Raw genomic sequence first — 14,822 nt, forward strand, 5'->3', positions numbered from 1 at the left:
CCCTTCATGGATAATATCTTCGTCATTAGTGTTCAAATCACATTTAGTGCTTACAAAATATCTGAATGAGTATGTTTTGTTCTCTGTGCACTCCTATCAGCTGACTCTTTTGCATCTTCTAACTTCACATTGTACTTATGGCAGGTGGACATAACCAAAAAGGACCAAGAAAAGATTTCAACAACAAATACTGACTTGACTGTACAGCACTAATCTTTCACCATTGCCTCAAAATTCCCTAAAAACAAATTCTCATCATGTGTCTTTTTCAGTCTGATCGTGCAAGTATTCTATTTCTTCTCTGTAAAAGGACCTATTTGCTTTCTTATTCTTGTATATATTGTTGTTGTTGTTGTTTAATGCCGTTGAGTCGTAGACGACTCATAGCGACCCTATGAACGAACAGCCTGAGCACTGTTTGTACATAGAGTTTCCAGAGGCAAGCCATTTTGGAAGTGGATGCCACTCCTGCTTCCAGGCTTGATTTAGTCGGGAAGCTCCAGCCAACAACGTCCACCATGGGTGCCCCTTACCACGATTGGCACATCACTGTCACAGGCTTCAGCATCACAGCAACCACGAGTTACCTCTGTACAGCAACACGCAGACCAGTGCTATACCACCTAGAAGAATGTTTGTATATATAGCACATGATATATAATAAATAGTGTTGGTCCCTGTACAGGTGACCTTGCCCAGTTTTCAGCACAGATGTCACTGTTTCTTCCAAGTCATCTTATTATCCCAATTTATTTGGATAAAGAAAAGGAAGGAAATAAAATATGGCTTCAAAGTTCCAAAGCAGTATCTCCCAAGTGTGAACTCGGAACTGGATGAGAAATCCCTGATCTAACCTCTACCACAGACTCTGGCTTTCTCAAATGATGAGCCGTTTGTTCCTCAGATGAGGAGCAGCCTATGTTTTTGACCTATGATAAGAAGTGAAATGACAGGAGTTAAAGCTGGCCCTTAGCTACCTAATACTGTGTTTCATGAGAGAAAAGGGGGAAGAGTCATATTACTAAATGCCAGAGGGTTGAAAGACTTAAAATTTAATCTGGTTTGAATCTCCTTGTCTATGAATGAAGGTGCTCAAATCTAGAAATGTGAATGATTTCTCAAGATTGATTTTCCAATACTTTCCCAAAGCCTTCCCTGATCTTCCTTGGCAGAAGTCATTGTTTTCTCCTGGAATCCCTCCCATGCTTTCCTTTATCTTCCTCCATTAGACTATGAGGTTTGGAAGAATTGAACCCATTTCTAACTCACAGTATTTAGGGTAGAATTGTACATGTAGTCTTGATCCTATTAGGTACTGTTGAGTTCATTCCAACTTATAGTGACCTAACACTGCATAGTAGAACTGCCTCATAGAGTTTTCTAGGCTGTAACAGATACTCTGTGAATGCTTGTGTTACAGATGACAGGGAGGAAGAGAGAAGGTAAAGGACACAAAAGAGTGGACACAAAGCTTAGTGGTTTGTTTTATCACCAGCAAACATGATGATGAGAAGCATCTGAGACCCCAAGTCTAGGAACAAGGAGTGCTGTGGAACTTGAATCAGGGAGCTGCTCAGAACTCCAGAGATGGTGTCTGCTTTCCCTTCCTTTTGCATTTCCTCTTTGATCCATGGAATAAATTGAGCCACAGACACAAACAGACCAGGCCTTCCCTTGGAACCAGATCTTATGCCCCAGCTGAAGATACCCACTTGGAAGAGCCTCTTGGATCCATACATAGTGCAGACCATGGGTGCCCCACTGTCTCCCTGGAAAAAAGAGAAATAGTCTGGAAACAATAAAAAACACTCTCAGTAAGAAAAAGGGTAGGAAGAGGAAGGAGAAGCTTGTGGTATGAAAGAGGGACCTTCTTCCTGGGCTGTCTCCTGGGATAGTGCTAAAAAGGTGTGCAAGCAGTATGAGAGGGATCCCAGGAAGAAACAGTGATCTCATATGACAGAAATATCAGGGAAAGCTTTGGGAAGTACAGGGCAGGGACTGGGCAGGGGCTGGACAGGAACTAAATACCTGGCATCTGCCCTTGGTACCTGGTTCCTTCCAGGCACAAAGCATATTTCTGGAGAGCTGGTTCACCTTCCTGCTGCATTTTCTTCGGTTAATCTGCACCACTCTCAGCTTTTGCAAGTACATGTCTAAGTCTACATGTTTGTCTGACAAAATGAGAAAGCCATTGTGAGAATGAACGTTGTATCACTGAAAGTGATAAGCCCACAAATAGTCAGGAATAGTCCCTGGAAGGCTGCAAAAAAAATTCCACAAGTGACAGACTCACAGAGCAGGTGGGCCTTAACTAGTCATTGCTATTGTGTCAGAATCAATTCATAACTGACCTTCTAGTGGGGGTTAGGAGATTTTACAGTCTTGAGAGTCTGAGAGGAGACTGCCCATCTTTGTTCTGTGATGCCCTTGAAAAGGTGCCATCTTTTGTTTAGCAACACAAGTCTCTACAGATTATGCCACCAGAGCTTCCTTGGAAGGCCTTTGACGTTTCTAATGCAAAGTCCTAGGGAGCTCTGTGGCCTAGGGGTAAGGAGCTCTACTGCCAATTCAAAGGCACACAGTTCAAATTCACCAGTGCACTGGAGAAAGATGGGCAATCTCCTCAAGTGCAATTGACTGACTCTGAAACTATCTGGAAGGTCCACTATGAGTCAGTCAGTTCTGACTTGATGGTACATAACAGCAACAATAACAACAACAACAATGCAAGGTCTTACTCAATCTCTTCTTCATTATCTCAATAATTGGTTCCTTTGCTTCTGCTTGTTTCCCTATATGAAGCTCACTCTTTCAAGAAATTATCTATAAAACTCCCATTCTCAATTTTTTTTTTCCAGAAGAACCAGTATCTCTAGAGTTCTTCTACCACCATGATCTGTCCTTGTGCAAAGTTTAGAATAGTCCATCCTCTGATCAGTGGTATCTTATGTCTCAACAAGGTCAAATTGAAAACTCAGAAAGTAATCACAATTCTAGGAAAGGTTTCCCCTACTCTATTCCCCCCCCCACACACACACACACTGCTTCAGCAATAAGATCAAGGATATCGGAGACAGTAAGTTTGGCACAGGAAAGGACAGGGTTTAGATCTGTTGTTCATGGGGTCACTATGTGTTATACTCTACTTGACAGCACTTAGCAACAACAACTAACAACTCCCACACTGGTTAGCTTGGTTCCCTGCAAAGAAAGCCATTTAAGGACTGGAGCCCAGGCTGGTCAGAATTATCTCGGGATGGTAGTCTATATGGACTTCATTAGGTGATAAACAGCTGAGAGATGGACGTTGCCCATGACAAAATGGTTCAACTGGCTTCCTACAATTCTTCTAATCTCCCTAAAAGTGCCATTAGTGTCATGTTTTAAGATTACTGTGTTCCAGGCATTTACTGGAGACCCCAAATCAATCACTTATTACATTCATGTAACTTATTTGTTCCCTATTTGTGAAGAACTCTGGTGGCCTAATGGGTAAGGACGTGTCGTGCCAAGCCAAAGGCAAGCAGTTCAAATCTACAAGGCTACTCCTCAGGAAATAGATAGACTCCTCACTTTCAATCTCTGAAAACCCATTGGAGGATCGGTTATGAATTGGTGCTAAATAGATGGCAATGGGGGCGGGGAGCAAACTTATTTGTGAAAGATGTTACTATCATTCTGTAGTTGAGAAAACTGAGGCCCAGGAAAGCTAAGAAGCTTGTTCAAGATTACAAAACTCACTCCAATATTAAACCCTAGGAGTAAGGATTTGTGCTGCTAATTCAAAAATATACGGTTTGAATCTATCATCTGCTCAGTGGGAGAAAGGTGGGTGATCTGTTTCTGTGCCATTTATATCTTTTGAAAACCCACTGGAGGGTCAGCTATGAATTGTCTCCAACTCAACAGCATATAACAACATTCTTGCCTCCAAAGGATCATGCTATATTGCCCAGGGAAACCTAAACAAGGGTCTCCTGTGGGTTACAAAGGAAAGGCACATACCATACTCATAAACTGGTACCCACTCTAACATCCAGCACCGGTCCCAGGCTGACTCCTTCTCTTGCAGGCAGATGGGCATTTTGAAGTTAGTGAATTGTATTGGTGTGGCAAGCAGGAGCAGGGACAGGTCACTGTCAAAGTGAGGTGGTTTAAAGTTTTTGTGAATAATTATCTTCTGTACTTGTTTTCTCTCCAACTTGACATCGCTTGATTTTCTGGCTCCCATGACAACAGTCACATTTACCCCTCTCATTTCTAATCTAGGGAACAAATACAATAGCATCAAGGCTAATGACAATTATACTGTATTTCAAATTTATAGACTTATTAGCAAATAAGAGAGTTTAGTACTGAATCCTACAAAGTTCAAAGCAACGGAGAACAGTGGCCTTGAGAGTAAAGATCAGGTGTCAAAGCTCAGGAAAATCTCCGAGCCAAGAAATTTATGGGTCAAAGAAAGTATAATGAATCCAAGAAAGAAAGCAAGGTGCAAACATGTGGCTGTCTTATCTAGTGCTCTATCCATAGTGCTCTGGTTCTTAAGTGTGTGTAGAATCAATTGTTATCCCTTATAACAGTGAGAGAAAAATCTCCAAATGATTCGTCAATGTGAGCGCAGAGACATAGCAGGAGACTTACTTACATTTAGATATGGTTAATTAAGTAAAAGGAAGATAGTGGGTGTAGTAGAGCAGACACTTGGAATACATTCTATATATGTAGAGCCCATTATTTCATCAGTCTCGTGCACCAAACAATCAAGCCACCCAACCCAGAGAATGCATTAAGAAGGCATACTGTAAAGTAAGACAATTCCTCAGACACTTACAGGGTTCTTTGGAAGCAATGTGCAGCTGTCAGAACCCACCACCGGTGTATAATTGAGCCTCCACAGAGGTGTTTCCGAGAGATCTGGATACTCACTTGCCATGGAAACTCGCCTTTCTGCACTTCGAATAGTTCGTGAATTTGTAACCATGATGAGTTTGAAAAGGCAGGTCTGTAGCCACATAGAACTTTTTCTAAAAGGGGGAAAAAAAACCCCAACCCAAACAGGAGCAGTTCGTGAAAAGTACACACTCTAAAATGTCTAGCCTCACTTTCAGAAACCAATCTAGTGAAGTCAGGGAAGAGCTCCATGAGAAGTTGTGTAGAGGAAAGCAGTGGAGGGACACCAGACAAAGTTGGTGGGGTCCAAGAGGAGACAGAAATCCCAAAGAGGTTTCAACAGGTAAAGTTCTATTTAAAGAACTGTAAACTGTAATAGGAAGTAGGGGAGTAGCTTTACAGAACTCTAAGAATACCCACAGGGTATATACTAGGGAAATATTTAAAGAAAGAGCAGATATATTAAAGAATGCCAAAACTCGATGAGTCCAACTGATAGCAATCATTCATCAGGGTTTTCCAGCCACAGATCTGTGGGAGGAGTCTGCCCATCTTTCTCACACATGGAGCAGCGGGTTGATTTCAGCAGTAAGCCTGTCAGTTAGCAGCCTGGAGTTAACACACTACACCATCAAGGCACTTTCAGTAAAGAATAAGGATATAAAATGGGAAAAAAAAAAATCATGATTTGTTGAAAATGAAGAATTAAAAATAATTAAGACTTTTTTGTGAGCTTAAGCTTTTGTTTCTCTAGGACAAATACACAGAATGGAACTCCTATTCTATATAGTTAATGTGTGTTTATTTATGAGACTGTCAAATAGCTTTTCAATATTATTGTTGTTATTAGATGTCACTGAGTCTAGTACAACTCATAACGGCCCTATGAATAATAGATCTGAACCTGTCCTATTCTGTGCCATGCTCACAATCTCTGAATCTTTTTAGCTCATTGCTGTGATTGCTTGTGTCAACCCATCTTGTTAAGGGTCTTCCTCTCTTTGACCCTCCACCTTTCTAAGCATGATGTCTCTTTCTAAGGACTAGCCTCTCTCAACAGCCCAAAGTATGTGAGATGAAGCTTCACCATCCATGCCTCTAAGGCAGCACTCTGGTTGTACTTTCTCCATGGCAGTCCATGGGATATTCAATACTCTTCTCCACCATCACAACTCAAACACATCTGTTCTAAGCCTGTCACCCTTATATAAATTAACCAATTTTCAGATGCATAGCAAGTTATTGGAAAGAACATGGCTTTAATCAGGTGCATTTTATTTTGTTAACTGACATCATTACTTCTTAACACCTTGGAAAGGTTCTTGACAACAGATTTCCCAAATGCAACACATTTTTAAAAAGTGTTTCCTTAGGAACTATCTGGTGTGAGAAACATATATTAGGAATTTGTAAATAAACAGTATAAAATAAAATGAATTAAAAAGATTCTTTCTTGACCACTGATACCAGGAAAATATTGATTGTGAATCCAAGTAAGATGAAATCACTGAAATTGCAATATTTTCTTCATCTATCATGATGTTGCTTATTGGCCCAGTGGTGAGGGGTTTTATCTTCTTGATGTTGAGATGCAATCCAATAATGTAGTCTTTTTCTTCTTTTTATTTTTTTTCAGTCTTTGAACTTCTGAAGCAAATCTTTCAAGCCCTTCTCACTTTCAGCAAGCAAGGTTGCGTCTTCTGCATAATACAAGGTTTTTTAAATAAAATTTGTATTATGTACTGGTTTACATATAAACTTTGTATACATTGTTTTCACACCGGATCTTTCTCATTTCCTTTACCCATCCCTTCCCCCACCCAACAAATAGTGAGACACTATGATTAACCAACCCCCCACCTGCCCATCCTCACCCCTTTGCTCCCACCTTCCCTCCCCCCACTTTGGTTCCTCAGACATGATATACAATAATGGTTGTATACAGTATTTGTCCTTATGAGACTGAGTTAGTTCACTTAGCATAATGCTTTCCAGTGCTTCCCAAGTTGAGTAGTGATTTAAAAAAAAATCATTGCTCCTGCATGCTGCATAGTATTCCATCATGTAAATGTACCATAATTTCTCAATCCATTTAATTGTGGTTGGACATATCTGGGCTATTTCCATGTTCTTACAATGGTGACTAACACTGCTATGAACATTGGTGCACAAGTCTCCACTTGTGTCCTAGTTCATTTTCTCAGGGTATATTCCAAGCAGTGAAATAGCTGAATCATATGGAATTTCTATGTTCATCCTCCTGAGGAAGCGCCAAACTGTCTTCCAAAGTGGTTGTACCATTTTGCAATCCCACTACCAATGTATAAGAGTCCTTGTCTCTTCAGATCCTCTACAACATTTATGACTTGCTGTCCTGTTAAACTTTGCCAACGCTACTGGAGTGAGATGGTATCTCACTGTGGTTTTGATTTGCATCTTTCTTATTGACAATGATTTTGAGCAGTTCTTCATGCATCTGTTGACGACCATCTGAATATCCTCTTTTTCAAAATGTGTTTCCATGTCTTTTGCCCATTTAGTAATTGTGTTATCAATAGGAGGCCCTATAGGATTCTTTAAACTTTTGATATGAAACCCTTGTCTGAAATGGTATAGCCAAATGATTTTTCCTAGTTGGTAGGCTTTCTTTTCACTTCGTTGGAAACAGTTTTTTGGTTTTTTTATTTTTTTTTAAGGGCTGGACTTGCTCAGTGTTTCTTTTCTTTTTTTAAATTTTATTTTATTATTTTTGTGTGAGTGTACCATCAAATCAGATCTTCTAACTGGTACAGGAGGAGATTGTCCCTCCTTCCCCGGCAGAGCATCCGGTGGATTCGAACCATTCACCTCTGGGATTGTAGTTGCAGCTCCTTGCCACTAGGCCACCAGACACCCCCCCCCCGAAACAGTTTTTGATGTGCACAGGGATTTAATATTTAGAAGGCCCCATTCTTCAGTTTTATCCTCTTCAGATTGTGCATTTCTGGCTGTATTTGGCAGTATTTTTATACCATAGAGTAGGCCTTCTAAGCTTGATCCCACTTTGTCTCTGATGACCTTTACAATTTGGGATTTTACTCCCAGTTCTCTGATTCACCTTGAGTTAATTTTTATGTATAGTGTGAGATGTGTATCCTGCTTCAGCTCTCTACAGGTAGCAGTCCAGTTTTGCCAGCACCAGTTGAAGAGGTTGTCATTTCCCTATTTGATAAGTTTTATTTCCTTGTTGAGTATCAGTTGACCATACATAGCTGGGTCTATTTCTGGGTTCTCAATTCTGTTCCTCCGGTCTATGTGCCTGTCATTATACCAGTACCATACTGTTTTGGTTACTACTGCTGTGTAGCAGGTTTTGAGGTCAGGGAGTGCTATGTTTCCCACTTTATTTTTGTTTTCCAGAAGCACTTTGTTTATTTGAGGTCTCTTTTCTCTCCAAATGATCTTGACAATTTCCCTTTCATCTTCTTGAAACATGAATTAGGTATCTGTATTGGGATTGTGTTGAACATGTAGACTGCTTTTGGTAGAATTGTCATTTTCACAATATTGAGTCTTCCTATCCATGAACGGTAAAGACAGGACTTGAAATACTTGTATAGAATTTCAAAGACTATAGCCTTTTTGGTTGGCTATTGTAAATTGTATTGCTTTCTTAGTTTCCTTCTCCATGTTTTCTTTGTCACTGTCGAGGAATACCACTAATTTTGGGATATTGATCTTGGATCCTACAACCCTGCTAAATCGGTCCACCAGCCCTAACAGGTTGGGTGTTGGGTTCCCTCCACCCTGTTCCAAGACCTTGGGGTTTTTGTGTTTACTATCATATCATCTGCCTGCAGTGACAGTTTAACCCTCTCTCTGCTGATCTGGATGCCTTTTCTCTTTCCTTTTCTTGTCATATTGCCCTAGCAAGTACTTCTAGTACAATATTGAAAAGTAGTGGTGACAGTGCACATCATTTTCTGGTCTCTGCTTGCAAGGAAACTGCTTTTATTCTTTCTCCATTGAGAATGATAGTGGCTTTGGTTTGGGGTGACTGGAATGCAAAAGTTGGGAACAGAGAAGAAGATTCAGTAGTTGGAAAACATGGACTCAGTGACAGAAATGGAGCTGGAGATAGAATGATTGAATTTTGCACAATCAATGACTTACTCCTTGCAAATACATTTTTTAAGAGACATAAATGCAGGTTATATACATGGATTTCACCTGATGGTATGCATAGGAATCAGATCGATTACATCTGTGGAAAGAACCACTGGAGAAGCTCATTATCAGCTGTGAAAACTAGGCCCAGAGCTGACTGTGGAACAGACCACCAACTACTCATATGCAAGTTCAAGATGAAGCTGAGGAAAATTAAACCGAATCCACAGGAACCAAATCTCAGGAACAGGTTTGAGACCTTGAACACTAATGAGCGAAGACCAGATGAGTTGTGGGAGGATATCAAGGATATCATCCAAGAAGAGTGTAAATGTTCATTACAAATACAGAGGAGGAAGAAAAGAAAAAAATGGATGTCAGGAGAAACTCAATATTGCACTGGAGCACAGAGAAGCCAAAGCACAGGGAAGAATTCAAGATACTAAAGAGCTGAATAGAAGATTCCAAAAGGCATTGCAGGATGACAAAGTAAAATATTACAATGAAATGTGCAAGGAGCTGGAGTCAGAAAATCAAAAGGGCCGAACTTGCTCAGCATCTCTTAAGCTCAAGGAACTGAAGAGCAAATTCAAACCTCGAGTTGTTATAATCAAAGAAGCTTTGGGCAGAAAATACTTTTCACTATGTTGAGGAAATTTCCTTCTATTCCAATTTCATTCAGTGTCTTAATTAGGAAAGGGTGTTGGATTTTATCAAATGCCTTTTCTGCATCAATTGCTAAGATCCTATGGTTCTTGTCATTTGCTTTGTTAATGTGGTGAATAATGTTGATTGTTTATCTTGTGTTGAGTCATCCTTGCATACCTGTTATGAATCTCACTTAGTCTTGATCAATTATTTTTTTGAGGTGCTTTTGGATTCTATTTGCTAGGATTTTTGTTAAGGATTTTTGCATCTTTATTTATGAGAGATATTGGTCTGTGGTTTTTATTTTTTGAAATATCTTTGTCTGGTTTTGATATTAGGGTTATGCCTGCATCATAGAATGTCTCTGGGAGTCTTCCTTCTTTTTCTTTTTTTTTAAACTAATTTAAGTAGAATTGGTGATACATTTTCTCTGAATGATTGGTAGAATTCAGCCTTGAAACCATCTGGTCCAGGACTCTTTATGTGGGGAAGTCTTACCTGCTCAATTCCTTCCTTTGTGATGGGTCTGTTCAAGTGTCCTACATCTGTCAATCTGTCATTTGTTTTACAAGTGTTTTACAATCTGGGTAGGGCATGAGTTTCAAGAACTTTTCCATTTCTTCTAGGTTTTCAAATTTATCAGAGAACAGCTTTTCATAATGTTCTGATAGTGTTGTTGTTGTGTATCATAGAGTCAGAGCCAATCCATTACTGACCCGCAGGCCGGTTTTCAGAGGCAGTTAATCACACAGGAGGAGATTACCCATCCTTCTCCTGCAGAGCAGCTAGAGGCCTTGACCCATGTGCCTTTGGGATTGCAGCACAACTTCTTGCCAGTGTCATGTTACCTCTGTCATTAATTGGGTTATTAGGGTCTTCTCCTTTTTTTCTTTTGTTAAGTTTACAAATGATTTGTCAATTTTATTGACCCTTTGGAAAAAAAATAGTTCTAGTTTTATTGGTGATTTGAACCTGTCCACTATGGGTAACCCTTGTGGCATTTGACACACCAGTGGCATAACTTTCAATATCACAGCAACTCACAATTTATCTAAGTACAGCAAACCGACAAGTTCTCAATCAATCTTCTGCCCAAACACAACAAACTGATGATTTTGTTTGTAACTCTAATAGGAAATCAGTCTTCACATTGATTTAAATGTTTTTTCCACCTAGGAAATCAGTCTTCACATTGATTTAAATGTTTTTTCCACCTGTCAAGATAGTTTTGTTTTTGTGAAACACCATGATATATGGAGAAAAGATTGAAATTGTCAGTGACTTCATATCACTTGGAGTCACAATCAATACCCTAGGTACCAGCAGTCATTGTCTTTTTAATTGTGGTTGAGTAGAAATCATCTCTTAGTTGACCCTCCACTGGGTTTCTAAGGCTACAAATCACATGGGAGGAGATTGCTCATCTTTCTCCCTTGAAGCAACTGGAAGATTGAAACTTCCAGGCAGGCATTGCCCTTGGTTTAGGAGCACAATTCCTCAAGAATTATCCTCATATATGCCAAAACCAAAGCCCTCTACTCTGTAAAAGAATCCAGTCTTAACAGATTACATTCTGTGTATCATTTTACCATATGGAAATGGATACCATATGCATTTTACCATAGAAAATGTTAAATAAACTGCAGGCCTAGAGAACAGATTGGTGTGTGTCAGTGCGTAGGTGCAGGAGCAGATCTCAATACAAAGGGGAAGAATGAGAGGATTCTTTTTGGAAATGTTTTTTTATCATCTTTCGTGGTGGAAACATGAGCATGTGTTAAAACTCATACAATTATATATTTTAAAAGTTAATTTTACTGCATGTAAATTTAGAAGTTGACATGGAAAAATTACTGAAATATATACAATGATTATTACTATTTTTAAATAGCATTAAAAAGTAGAGAGAGATAAATATTTCTTAATATGTTATTTGCCTCCAGAAACCCTATGAACCTGGAGAGAGGAAGAAAGGCACCCAAGCGTCGAGGACTCTCCTTCATAGGGTCGCTATGAGTCACCTGCGACTAGATGGCACTTAACAACAACAACAACAATATGCTATAGCCTCGCTGTCTTGGTCCAAAAGTCATGACTATGCTTATGGAGGAAGATTTCCACTAAATTACACTAAAAGATGCTAAAGATCTCTGCTGGAAGGAGGCAATGAAGAATTTTGAGCCCAGGAGAACATATACCATCAATCTGGACAAAGACCTATGGAGATGGGAGCAGAAGTTTGGGAAGAGAACAGGATTAGTGCTTCCTGTGGGAGACTTCCTTGAGAGAGACAAACTAATATTTAACTTTGTTCAGTGCAGTGAGTCAATTCCCACTCATCAGGATCCCATGTGATAAAGTAGAACTCTCAGGAGTTTTGAGGCTGTGTGTCTACAGAAAGGGTTTCCAATGCTGGAGTCCATAATAAGCTGTGATCCTAATCTGTTTTGAATCCAAAAGGCAAACCTTTTGGGCAGTTCAAAGATGGACATCTGCTCCCATGCTATTTACTGCCTTTGAATACCTGCTAGAGTGTCAGCTATGAGTCGGCTTCTGACTCAATGGCAATGAGTTTAAGTGTTACTGAGAGTCTTTCAGGAAAAAATAATAACTTTTGTCATTAACGTCTTGAGAAATTAAGGGAATTTATTCACATTTCTATACATGTCACATTAACCCGAATTTCATTATTTTGTAATAATTTCAAGTGCTATTTCCTTGAAGCCTGAAACTGAATATTGGCTATAGCAAGGCAATTTGTTAGAACGTTACTGGAAACTGTAATAGTTTGCTTCAAACTCAGCCTTTGAGTTAGCAGAACAACTTGTCATGGATCGTGTCACTAAAGCTAATGAATTCTCTCCTAGGAGATTGGTTGCATTTAACAACCTTGTGATAATTAAGTTACTCACCAGGATTTCATGATTATTTTTAATTACTTCAATTAAGATCTGATGTAGGGAAATCTTCCTCATAAGAAAGCTAGAATTTGGCATCTAGACAAGTGACCCAGTGGGAAAAAAAATCTTCATTTTCCATGACATTATTGATCAAAGCCATGCAATCAGTAAGTTTTTTGGGGTGAAATATGTAAAGCAAGCACCATAAACTCATAGTCCTGTCATGGTGGGCACCGCAGAAATGAAATTAGCTGGTCTGAGGAGAACAGCAGTGCAACCATGCATGCAACTGACACCTGGCCTCCAGGTCAGTGGTGCAAACACGTTGGCAGGCAGGTACTACACAAACTGGACAGCTGATATCCTGGCCTGAAGGGGAAGCCAACACTAGACTGTTTCCACTGAAGATATGAGACTCAGGCTGGCAGATAGTCCATTTCCAAGAGAAGCCTAAAGTACCTTTATTCCTCCTTTTCCACCCTTAATTTTCAAATTTTGACAACTAGTTCAAACTCAAAAGGTAAAGTTCAGGGGATAAAGAAAACATGGCAGGTTAGATTTGGTTAAAGAGAGAGATGTCTGTGTGTGATTTCTGATGTTACAAGGAAGAGAACAAGGACAGAACAGTAGGGAGTAGAAAGGATCCCATACTCAGAGTTCCAAAAGGAGTCTGAAGAAGAACCTCTATAAAGAAAAACCTCCTTTTGCCAGAAGAATTGCAGATAGAAAGGAAGAATAGTAGAACTTGGTCCACTGGTGAAGAACTTCTCCACTGGTGAATTGCTGTTAAGACAATGTGCTATTGATGCAGAAACAGACAAGTGGACTATTAGAGTAGAATAGAGTCCAGACACGACTGTCATTGTTCAACAGTTAGGGAAGATTAGACTTTTCAGTCAGTGGTACTAGAATAACTGGGTGCCAAAATTTCAAAAACAAAATTAGGCTTTCCTTATGTCACACACAAAGATCACCTCCAGAAGATTTAAAGACATAAATGTGAAGGAAAAGCTTTGAGAAGAAAATTAACTTTAAATAAGGAAGGTTTCTTAAAAAGAAGCTGTTAGGTGCTATCAGGTCAACTATGTATGGCTCATGTGGACATATCAAAACCAGAACACCTAAGCATTGCTGTGTCCTGCACCATCCTAATGATCTCCGATATGCTTGAGCCCATTGTTACAGTCACTGTGTCAATTCATCTTAAGAGTCTTCCTCTCTTTATCTGATGCTTTACTTTTCTGATCATGCTTTCTTTCTCCAAGGACTGACCCCTCCTAAAAAGATGCCCAAATATGAAATGAAATGTCACCATCCTTGCAGCTAAGGACCACTGTGGTTGCACTTACTCTGACACAGCTGTTTGTTATTTTGACAGTCCCTAGGATATTCAGTACCCTTGTCTCAATGGCATCAATTCTTCTGCCACCCGTATTCGATGTGCAATATTTATAAGTGAACTGTACTGTACATCCTTAATTATTTTTCAACCTACTTTACCCTTCTCTTTTGCTTCCATGACTTTGCAATTATGTTCCTACTGCTTTCAAGAATGTGCTTTTTTCTGTAAATCCCTTCTGGACTGCCCAAGACAGTTCTTCCCAGCTCTGTGGTCCCTTAACTCCTTGAAAACATTTCGATAGAGCACATATCATACAGCATTAATTAACTACCGACTTGTCTAGTTCCCTGACTAGACTATAAATGTCTTGAAGTCAGAGTTCATCTTATCATTTTTATATTCCTAACATTTAGCAGTTTTTCAAAATATTAATAATGAACATTATATATGAATAATTATAAAATAATTAATTATATAATTAGAATAATAATACAAATAATTACAAATAAATGTTCATTTAACACAGGCTTTACTTTCTCTGAATGTTTTGAACACTATCACTTTAGGCCATGCAACTTTTTTGGTTAATGATATTTAAATGTTCATTATCTGTAATTTTGTTAAGCATTTTCTGTCCTTAATCCTAATTTTAGCTTTATCGATCTTTAAATTACATTTAGAAAATGGAACCAGAAAGTATCAGGAAATTTTATGTACATGACACTCTCTCAGGAATTGGATCTGATAAGGATCTATCAATTAATAATTTATTGAAGAGCTAGTCACTGAAATAAATAGGATTATACCTACTACTTTATAGGTTTAGGTATAGGTTTACCTGACAATATTTACGTGTGTGTGTGTGTGTGTGTGTGTGTGTGTGTGTGCGCACA

General features: G+C 39.2%; 2 protein-coding genes across 2 annotated transcripts in view; both read right to left on the bottom strand.

Annotated features, from left to right (window-relative positions):
- Positions 1–1,472: 1,472 nt before the first annotated feature.
- On the bottom strand, positions 1,473–2,151 carry LOC102857762 (serine protease 55-like). Its single transcript, XM_006884932.1, has 2 exons — positions 2,029–2,151; positions 1,473–1,769 (listed from the first exon to the last, which is right to left on the bottom strand). Exons 1-2 carry the CDS (start codon positions 2,149–2,151, stop codon positions 1,473–1,475), a joined length of 420 nt encoding a protein of 139 aa, XP_006884994.1.
- An 88-nt stretch (positions 2,152–2,239) lies between these two features.
- LOC102858174 (serine protease 55-like) overlaps positions 2,240–14,822 on the bottom strand; it is a 35,133-nt gene continuing 22,550 nt past the window's right edge. The window contains exons 2-4 of the mRNA XM_006884933.1: positions 4,835–5,027; positions 4,025–4,265; positions 2,240–2,260 (exon numbers count right to left, since the gene is read on the bottom strand). Of these exons, the coding sequence (XP_006884995.1) occupies positions 2,240–2,260; positions 4,025–4,265; positions 4,835–5,027 (455 nt within the window). The remainder of the gene's footprint in view (positions 2,261–4,024; positions 4,266–4,834; positions 5,028–14,822) is intronic.

The sequence above is a fragment of the Elephantulus edwardii genome, unplaced genomic scaffold (genome assembly GCF_000299155.1).
Source record: "Elephantulus edwardii isolate Elephantulus edwardi_28Jun2011 unplaced genomic scaffold, EleEdw1.0 scaffold00038, whole genome shotgun sequence".
Classification (NCBI taxonomy): Eukaryota; Metazoa; Chordata; class Mammalia; order Macroscelidea; family Macroscelididae; genus Elephantulus; species Elephantulus edwardii.